General features: G+C 42.1%; 1 protein-coding gene across 1 annotated transcript; it reads left to right on the plus strand.

The window, feature by feature from the left end:
- Positions 1–881: 881 nt before the first annotated feature.
- LOC148428071 (uncharacterized) lies at positions 882–9,255 on the plus strand. The gene is made up of 19 exons (XM_088436060.1): positions 882–945; positions 2,911–3,017; positions 3,360–3,420; positions 3,527–3,621; positions 3,730–3,951; positions 4,028–4,105; positions 4,187–4,289; positions 4,385–4,514; positions 4,694–4,940; positions 5,097–5,256; positions 5,333–5,426; positions 5,850–5,909; positions 5,985–6,187; positions 6,773–6,907; positions 6,968–7,155; positions 7,847–8,004; positions 8,080–8,325; positions 8,401–8,554; positions 9,235–9,255. The coding sequence occupies exons 1-19, from the start codon at positions 882–884 to the stop codon at positions 9,253–9,255; spliced, it is 2,526 nt and encodes an 841-aa protein (XP_088292186.1).
- Positions 9,256–10,512: the final 1,257 nt, after the last annotated feature.

Raw genomic sequence — 10,512 nt, forward strand, 5'->3', positions numbered from 1 at the left:
GCACCCCTCTGCATGTCCTTCAAAATCTCTTCATCTAGTTCTCATCATTCCAGTAATTCATACATTCCAATATTTTTCCATAATTCCATTTTTTCACCGTTTAATATTTCACCATTCATTTTCAATGGGAGGATCCCCCATTCATTCCCAATGGGAGATGTAATATTTCACATTTGATGCTTCCCCATTTCACATATACATTATTCAATTTATTCCTGTCACATTTTCATCATTACTAATATTCACAAATTCCAATCATTCATAACTATTTTAATATTATTACCCATAATTCCTCATTCATTCCCACTGTTCTCACCGCTCTCACCCACACTTTGTAAACCTCCTTCTTTGTCATTACTCATCCGATTTACACCATTCCAACTTCCCCCGATTGCCGCCATTCCATGAATTCCATTGAATTCCTCTTCCCACAATTCCACAATTTTTCAGTTTTTCCCTTGTATCTACGACATTATTCGTTGTAATTCAAATTACATCACAGATTCAAGCCATTCAAACATTCCATATCATTTCATGTCATACAACGCCTCTCCCTTCGCTGGTTTCGCCTTCATACGCAATTTCTTCAGGAATTGCACATTTTCTAGCTCTTTTTCATTTTCTCGTTACTAATGGTTGTCATTTGTTTTGTTTTAAAGCTATCATTAAAATTAAGCTTTAGTAGTTCAATAAATACAAACGTGTGTATGTGTGTGTAGGTGGGTGCGTGTGTGTGGGTGTGTTTTTGCAGACAACCATTAACGTCACTGAGTGGCAATTAACAACCTGCACAGACGTCAGATGAATGCACCACTAACCCTACCTGCTTTCTCAAAAGTAAAAATGACAAAAATACACACATTAAGTGGGAGGAGCTCGAAATGCCTTTCATCACATGGTACGACAGCCAGGCCACAAAGAAATTCTACGAGAAGCGGGACTCAGGTGGATTTAAAGAGATTAAAAAAACAACAAAAACCTTAAAAGACTGCAGAACTTTGGCCATTATATAAGTACTGTATGCACGTTAGAAATCCTTGTCTATCTATGAGAACACAAGAACGACTGATGGATTAGATCTGGCAAATCTGGCAGTCCCTGCTGCTGAAAAACATCCTCATAATATGATGCCGCCGCCACCATGCTTCACTATAGGGACGGAATTGGCAGGGTGATGAGAGGTACCTGGTTACCTACAAACATAACGCCTGGAATTCACACTACAGTTTAAATTAATCTTTGTCTCATCGAGACCAGATAATTTGGAATGAGGCACTAAGATGACAGACAATATGAGGAAATAGTGAAGCACTGTGAATGATTTCCGGATACACTGTATGTGCATGTATGAATGTTTTTATTATTTTTTCAACCACCACCAGCATTAGTCTGAGCTGACAGTTGTGTCTGACATGTATCCAGAAGTATAAAGAGACAGTTGGTGCTTATTTTTCCCTCTTAGTTTAGAGGTCAGTTGTGTTTTCTTCTCACTTTTCAAATACTCATTTCACTTTTGTGCAATTACAGGAAATGGAGCTGACAAAGTGTAGCACACAACCATGGCGTTATTTGTCACTGGGAGGGAGGATTTCTCTCACCGAGCCAAAGACATTCAAATAGTCACTCACGCCGATCCATCAGCCAAGTTGCCCTCCATTGCACTTCTGACTCAACAAGCCGTACCCTCCCAAAAAGTGAAAAGAAAATGAATCTCGTGGCATGCCGGAGCGAGAAATCTCGTGGCATTCGATCTCGTGAGATCTCGTCTCGCGGGATATTGTCCCATCCCTAGTACATACAGTACATATGCTTTGGGTCAGCAGTCCAGAGCGATGATGACTTGAGGCAAAGGGGTGAAGAAACAGATCCAAGCATGTTGGAACGGCCGGAGGAAATTGCCACGACGTATGGCTGAAGAAATGAATGCAAGCAAAGCTGGTGGTGGAGGCAGTGAATTTGTTGAGGTTTTCTTTACCAGGATAAATAGGATTTTAGTGTGTTCGAGAACGGGAAACCGTTGATACAGCAGACTTTGATTAAAAAAAAAGAATGCTGCGCAATGGTGTTCAACAGGACAAGCAAAAAGTAAAAGAAGTAGTTTAAGGAGCTTACGCCCAAGAGGAAGCACCTTTAGAGCAAATTTGCAGTTACGTGAGTTGGCTCTGTACTTCAAACTGGATGGTCAACTTTTTGGGGGCGATGAGCACTTTTCACAAATTTTGCCTTGGGTTACATTGTAACCATTTTTGCAGTTTTACAATAAGTGTTAAAAATGCAGTACCGTATAGCCGCGACTGCATAATTAAAGGCTTTTGTTTCTGTTTCCTGGTCTTGACTGTTTAAAAGTGCCCCACCACGTCTGGGTGTTTTACTTTTTATTCCAATTATTTGATAACTTTCCGTTCAATATTCGCTTTCCAAATTGCTTGTACCCTGAGGCCATTACCTTGAGTTACTTTGTAGACTGAACAAATGACGTTTAAGAGATGCAAGATTTCCAGATGTTTACATCTAGATGTGACAAACAATATTAGCACTTAATCCCTTTGGTCTATTGTAAATCAGTGTTTCAAAGATTTTTTTCTTACGTGAAAAATGGGTGGATTCAAACCAAATACACTTTATTGTAAGGTTATGCATAATATCCTGATGCGAAAATCAGAAATGAAGAACGATAAATCTGTTCTTCCTATTTATCTCAGTACGTTGTAAAAAAAAAAAAAAAAAAAGAGTATTGTACTTTGTTTACAGTTTTAATCATTTGAAGTTCTCTGACACAGAATACATATTTTTCACCTTGGAAGAGACTTTTACTCTCATGCCACATTTTTTTGCAAAGCCAGTTTGGGAAGTCAAAATATTCTAAGAATGTGTCCAGTTTTCTGCAGTTTAGGGGGTGCGTCCGTATAGAATGGGAGCATATAAGCAGGTGGCTAGAGAAACTGAGCAGGCATCTGCAGACACTTGTGCTCCCCAAGCGCATCCTCTCCTCACTGCTCTCCATCTTCTTCTACGTGGTAAGTCGTGCATGCAATGTCAGCTAAAGCAATCAAATGTGTAACGCAGGAGGGGAAAAGGTCAAAATTGCTCTAAAATCAAAAATACGATCATGTTGGAGTTGGAAAGGAAAGCATATTTTGATAAATTATGGAAACCTCAACTGAAGAAGTTCAAATTTTGTTTTAGTGTGATAAAAAGATCATAAATTAGAGTCACGGCAGTGTTAAAAATGTGTTTTTTCCACATTTAATGTTTTGTAATGCATGAGTGGACTTGCGCATTACACACGGGATAAATGAATAAATTCTTATTTTTTTCATTGTGAAGTCAGAAAAACTGAGCTCCAAGTTTGATTACATTTTGACATCAATTTTAATGTTTCAGTGATGAAGGCCAACACGCTGCTTTTGCTGCTGGCAGGTGAGCTAACGTTATTTTACATGATAGAATGTCATCGTCTTTCCGCACATTTCCATTGACCAAAAAGTCAAACTTGGTAAATCAAAATGTTCTCTTCATGCAACAGTTGTCTGCAGCCAGTTAGCCCAGACACACGCACAGTCTATCAGTCTGACAAGCTGTCCTATTAGCATTTTTGGGGAAATGCACACAAATTTACAAGTGAGTAAAAGTGAATTCAGATCTTGTTATCCACACTACATGCAGAAAACACGTTTTTTTTTCTTAAAATCCTTCAAAAGACTGATGATATTTTTTCTATCTTTACAGATAAACCAAAACAACGATGACACCCGATTCTGCTTTACAGCAGCTAATTCAAATAATTCTGAATGTATTGACATCACCGGAGCAAATGAGTTCACTGCGGTGTCGGAGTTTGGCACCGCCGACAGTGAACTTGAAGGATTAGTAAAGAGCCAATTGCCTCAGCTCAATAACAGCCTGACCTGCTATTTGAAAATCAACTTTTCCACTGACGGCGAACTGAATGTGAGTCTTTTTGGCTCAGATGTGCAACATTACTACGACTAAGTACTTTATGTTTCTCCTCCTTTTCTGTACTCAGATGACCGTTGCTTTTCTGAAATTTGGTTCCCAAACGGTCTTGAGTGTGCATCTGGCATCTTATCAGAAACCATATGTTGTAAGTACGGTAGACATTTTTTTGGATGCCCCATGCATGACGTGTTTCGAGAGTAACAATGTGCATCCGCCCCTGACGTAGCTGGTACAGTCACTTGATCTCATAGCTGGCTTTATTGAGAACATCACCAAGGCGGATGGGGAGAACACAAAATACTTGGACCTCAGCGGCTGCCGGATCGGGGGTACGTACGAAACGTTACGGTGCCATTTAAAATGTGGGCGCAGTCACACTTACACAAATGATGTATAACGCTGAGCCTTCATTTTGAATCTGCAGGAGGGGTCATCTTCCCAGGTTCGGCTGGAATTCCTTCAGAAAATTGCACCAATCAGTCATGCAACAGTCAGGGCGATGTCCTAACTGAGCAAATTTGTGGATCCAAGGAGACATGCGGCGGCAACAACAAGTAAAACATTTGTCTGGCTAGTCCAAACAGCCTTTGTTGTGCCCATTATTGTCTTGTCTCTCAAGGCTCCTTTCCTGTTTTCTCTCTATGTTCTATACGCATAATGATTCACTCGATGACTTGGTGTAGACAGTAAAGGATTCGAGCTCGCTTGACCTATTCACTTCAATCTCCTTTAGGTGCCAGCCAAAGGACCTTGTGTGCACGGTAATCGGCGGTCGGGTAATCCAGTTCTGGAACCACGTGTCTTCCATTCCGGACCGTTGTATGTACAGTCTGCTCGAGCCAGTCAGCGGCAGCGCTTTTAAACTTCTGGCGGCTTTTGCCGATCGCCACAGTCAGTCAGAGACTTTCTTGAACCGTCTGGATCTGGAGCTGCAACCATCCAACATTACTATCTCTCTTGAAACGAGCGGAACAGTTCGGGTAAGACCGCAGCCGCTATCCTATGACCGATTGCTCGTCTGGTCCTGAGGCAAATACAAAAATGAAAATATAGACTAAAAATGTAGTTTGTCATGAAGGGGCTGTGTCGCCGGAAGCAAGGGAGCACATTTGCACATTGCTTTTTCTGCGATGCAGGCAAATGGTGAAGTCCAAACGCTTAGCAGTGAGGCCGCCGAAGTCAACGGAGTGCTTCTCTCCAGGAACGACGTCGGTGTCACTTTGGAGATTATGGATAGAAGCATCTCCGAAGTTAATATTTCCATTTTTTTTGACGGCTCTACGGCGTACATCAAAGGTGGGTTGAGTTCAACCTGTGAAAGGATGGCGTCCGCCACGCAATTGGCTGATTGCGTTGTACTTCTTCCCCTCAGTACCTAACGGAGCGCAACTGCAGGGCTTATGCGGAAACCCAAGTAGTTCCGCATACATTCCGACCCTCTCTTCGGCTGAACAAAGTGCTTCGGGGTAGGCTCCTTTCCCGGGGTGTTACTCACCGAAACACGCAGGCCTTCCAATGACACTTTTCCCCTTGCACGTTCAGTATTATTGCTATTTTGAGCCGTTTTTTCAGAAAATGGTATGGCCTCTGTCAAATGTACTTTTAGTTTACACTAAAGGCCGCGATTTATTTATTATATTCCACTGGACAAAGTTTAAATACTCCTCATTGGGCTGTGCGTGTGTGTGTGTGTGTGTGTGTGTGTGTGCGCGCGCTGTTTTTTTATAGTGTCTTTATGTTGTAGTCTAATGTGACACCACCTACCACAGACAAATTCCTTGTGTGTTCAACATATTGTTTACCACTGAGGATTCTGAATCAGATTTCGTAACTCCAGTTTCTAATACGTTTTCCCTGGTGCTAATATACTTCCTCCTTTTGGCCCCCAGATGTAACGACATGCCGAGTGGTAGGGGTTTACCAGATGACAGTGAAAACGGAATAGAACAGTAAGGACGCACTCAGAGAGCATCGCGTTTTGCTTTCATTACCGTGGCATTCATTGTCCCTGTCCGCACGTACAGATGCTCCCAGCTCAGGTCGGAGCCTTTCTCGGCTTGCCACGAGAAAGTTCCAGTCGAACCTCACATTCAGTCGTGCAACTCCACTGTGAATAGCGACCACACAGACGACAGTCTCAAGTGCCATTTCTTCAAGGCGTATGCCCAAGTCTGCAAGCAGCAGTATGACATTGACCTGGGAGACTGGGGAAATTCCGTCGGTTGCTGTAAGGGTGACACATGCACCTAAATGGTCGCACACTCCTTCCAAGAAGCTTATTTGGGGTCGCAGCCTTAACGTCACTCCATTGCAAGGCACATAGGCAAAGAACTATTCAGACATGAATCTATATCAAAGCTATTTTCGTCTGATGTAATTATTCAAGTGGATCTTCCGAAAGCACTGCTCAAATGACCACAAATCATCTGCAAAATAAGGCTGAAAGTTAGACGAGTGATTATCACATCCACCGCACCAAATCGGGTTTGTGGTTTCAAATTTGGGCTCAGACCTTTCTGTGTGGTGATTGTATCTGTGCCCTGTGCTCATGGCCATGGTTGCTTTTTTCAGTGGCCTCTTGGACATTATTACTTGTTCTCCACAAGCGCTGCCTATTAACGGGCGACAGTATGCACAAGGTCACTAGGAAAGAAAGAAAATCTGAACAATTCGTTTCGGCTAGGTTGCTAAAATTTCTGATCAAGATCTAACAAACAATGTTGTGAAAGAAATGATAACAATATTAAGCCCTTCAGAAAGTTTTAATAGTAGTTACATAGATTTGAATGGAAATGTGGGTGTCTGTCCACAGCTTCTGCCAATCACATGTACTGTAAGGACCACACCTGCAACGACAACGAATTCTGCGTGGAGTCCCCGTCCGGTCAACCCACCTGCCACTGCCGAGCCATATTCGCCTCTAAATACAAGTTGAACAACGCTTGGGGTAACACCGAACACTGCTTCTCGCTGTTACCTGCATTTTCTCACCTTCTTGTTTGTTCAGGTGAGGTTTCCACCTGCTCAGAGGGCAAAGCATCCATCTCCCTGATTGGCTGCCTGCTGGAGGAGAACGGCTACAACTACATGAGTTTGCATCTCAAAAATGACACTTGTAAAGGTCAAAGGGACAATGAGACCCACTTGGTCACCTTCAACTTTGACTCAAGTGACACATGTGGGACAGAAACTGAGGTGGGTCATGTTGGAGATGACGTGAATGTGACACCATTACGCCATCAAAAAAGGTGTATGGTTTCTTAGGGTTTCTTTGGGTAGTTGATGTACTTGTTGATAACTAATTTCGAGAATTTTTAACCAGTGGTTTTAGAAGTAACAATATTAGTTCCGGGATCGGGATGAAAATACTGTCACTGTGCCGCTCCATGTCGGTGAAAAGTGTTTATTCCAAATACATAATTACACTGCAACACATTGCTCTCACAGCCGACAATGGAGCATTATGTTTAAAAGAAAAGAAAAAAAAAAGGAACTTGGATAATTTCACAGAGGTCGAAAAATATGTAAAGCTGTAAGGCATCTATTTTTACAAAGTGTCAGAAAGAAATTTTGTCTGGAGCCCTATTATGACATCACCCTGAAAGAGGTTCGCTCAATTCGCCACAGAAGTCATACACTGAGCAGGTTCAAGAAACACTCTCCGCGTCCATTAAAAACAACCAGCTGAAATTCCCCTGAGCAGGCACTTGGCAACAGAGGCAACCAAATTTTTTAATTGGTCAGAAACCTCCGTCAGAATGGGGGGATTCTCTGTCGAGACTCCTGAGAGTGGAGGTACTTTTAAAAAGTTAACAGATGAGAAAGCAAATGGGATTACACAGCATTTACCGTACACAGACGGCACATTTTTTTCTTCCGCTGACAGAGTGATGGAGGCCTTGTAGTTTTAAAGAACAGAATCACACTGGGTTCACCACCTCCAAACGGTTCCATTATCACACGCCAAAACATGCTGGACTTAAACATCACGTGCACGTACCAGGAGTCCGAAATCAAAACCCTGACCTTCCATATCAAAAGCACGTAAGTGGAGCATTGTGCAGCAGCTCTATCCGGGTGACGTTCGTTCAAACACCTGACGGCTCGCTTTTTTCACAGCTCCATGGTGCGGCAAGTCATATCGCAGACTTTCAACTACACTCTGGTCTTGCAAGCGTACGCAGACAGCGGACGCACGCAGCAGCTTGCTGCAGATACATCGGTGGCGCTTGATCAGGAGATCTGGATCCAGCTGAGCACGGAGGGGCTGGACGAAAACGCCATCAAAATAGTGACAGACTCTTGCTGGATGACGCAACAACCTACGCCCAACGACACTACCAGATATGACCTCATCGTTGACGGGTGACGACCCGCCAGCTCTTCATTAGGACGGGCTCGCCGTCACCTTTTCAGACGTCTTTTCTCGTTCCTAAACAGCTGTCCGAACCTCGAGGACGGGACCGTAAATATAGTGGGCAATGGACTGGGGACGGACAATTACTTCTCCTTCCGTATGTTCCAGTTTATAAACAGCGCAAGCTTGTACCTGCACTGTAAGGTCAACCTGTGCGCAAAGACAGACTGCGCCCCGGTGAGTTGCCAGCACAAGATGTGCATTCTGCCCCTTGGTCTGAGAGAAATAACACGTAGCGTTTTCTTTTGTCCCGTCCAACCAGACATGCGGTGCGCCCCCAAACAGAAAACGCAGAGCCTTAGATGGAACCCGTGAAGACTTTGGCGAAGGCTTCATTTCAATGATGTGGCTCTAGGTACGCGTCCAAGAAATGCTCTCCTTGGTCACTTCTGCCCAAATGAGTAATATGCGCTATGTTGCAACCCTATTTGAGGGAAACAAAAATGGATTTTCGGTACTAATACCAAGTTTTGTGTTCTCAGATGACCCAGGCTGGATGGCGCTTCAAGTTAAACATGTTTTCATGGCGCCGTATGATTGGCACCTGACGATGTTGCAAACGATCTTGGTGTGGTTCTGGCGATTCAAAACAAATTATTTAGTAGACAAGAAAAACTAGAAGACAAATTAATACCAGTTTGCACCACTCGAAATTGATGAGATAAATCATCATCATCATCATCATCACCGTAAAAATAAAACAATTTTGTGATTGCAATCGGTTTTGATTTGTGGATCCCAAGGCAATTTAGATTAGCGCTGCTTGCATTATCTTTTCATCAAGTTTCATAATTCGTGGCTCATGTTCGATTTACATCGCATCCCTCTTAAACGGGGGTAAACATTTGTGGTTTTAGCTCTACCACGTTGGAGACTGATGATATATGTCATGTGTTGCAGAGCTTAGTTTTGAGTTATTGATATTTTTCGACAGGGATGTCCATTTTGGGATTGCTCCAAAACAGTGAAGCATGGCACATCAAAACTACATTAAAATATTAAAGTACATGATTACTTAGAAGGCTTATGTAAACACATTTACTATATACCTTTTGTTTTTTGTTTTTTTACTTACTTACTTACTTACTATTTACTTACTTACTACTTGCTGTTTTCTTTGCCGGTAGGAGAGACATGCTCTTGTGTAAACAAAACTGACTTTATTTAACACATGAATGAAAGCAATAAATTAAAAGTAGCAATACACGCACACACACACACACACTGTATATACTTATCAATCCATTCATCCATTTTCTATAGCCACATAGGCTTACTAGGTCGTTGGCTTGCTGATGCCTATCCCAGCCATTTCCAGGCAGTAGACGGGGGTCACCTTGGACTCGTTGCCAGCCAATCGCAGGGTACACAAATATGTATATATATATATATATATATATATATATATATATATATATATATATATATATATAAATAAAAGGGGGTCGGAACTTCGGAACTTCAAAAATTATTTCTGCTTGAATCTATAGATATATGCCTGCCTACCTACTGTACCTACCTACCAATCCATTCAATTTTCACAAAACCAGGCGTATGTCGGCAAAAATGAATATTGACAGAATGAATACGTATTGATATATCGTAATTCTCTTTTAAATGATATATAAAACAGGTGGTAACTCAAAAAATTGCATCACGCACTGACTGTGCTGATTTCATTTCTGAATCACTTTAATGATTAACATAATTAAGAAATGTTGACAATGAGCCCTCCCACCCCCACACACACAATTTGAGAAGGACTGGCGTGGCTGTACGTCAGGCTCATTTATTTAATATTTAATCAAACTGGGCATTCTACCAAACTAAGAACTTTGTAAGTTGCCGTTGCCTGTATCTTGATCATCGAGACCTTTTTATGCTCTTTATATCTACGCCTAAGTAGATATACAGTGCCATGGATGAATTGCCAGTTTAACTTTAAAGACTAAAGGGACATGAGTATCACTATCGCCACTTTACTGGGGTGATACTACTGCATGTAACTTCGCACCCCCTGCAAACCAAAAGATTCACTGCAATTACTGTACAACTTATGGCTGCAGTTCTATATAGTAAGAGGCTGTGTAAACATTGGATTGCTGCCATTGCTGGAGCTGTGTTTATTGGTTCAA

The sequence above is a fragment of the Hippichthys cyanospilos genome, chromosome 2 (assembly GCF_059441005.1).
Source record: "Hippichthys cyanospilos isolate Australia breed blue-spotted pipefish chromosome 2, RoL_Hcya_1.0, whole genome shotgun sequence".
Taxonomy (NCBI): Eukaryota; Metazoa; Chordata; class Actinopteri; order Syngnathiformes; family Syngnathidae; genus Hippichthys; species Hippichthys cyanospilos.

Excerpts from the sequence above, each read along its gene's own strand:
- LOC148428071 (XM_088436060.1), top strand. The coding sequence starts at position 882 with ATGCCTTTCATCACATGGTACGACAGCCAGGCCACAAAGAAATTCTAC. Across the intron at positions 3,952-4,027 it reads CCACTGACGGCGAACTGAAT|ATGACCGTTGCTTTTCTGAA; the intron begins GTGAGTCTTTTT and ends TTCTGTACTCAG. Across the intron at positions 4,941-5,096 it reads AAACGAGCGGAACAGTTCGG|GCAAATGGTGAAGTCCAAAC; the intron begins GTAAGACCGCAG and ends TCTGCGATGCAG.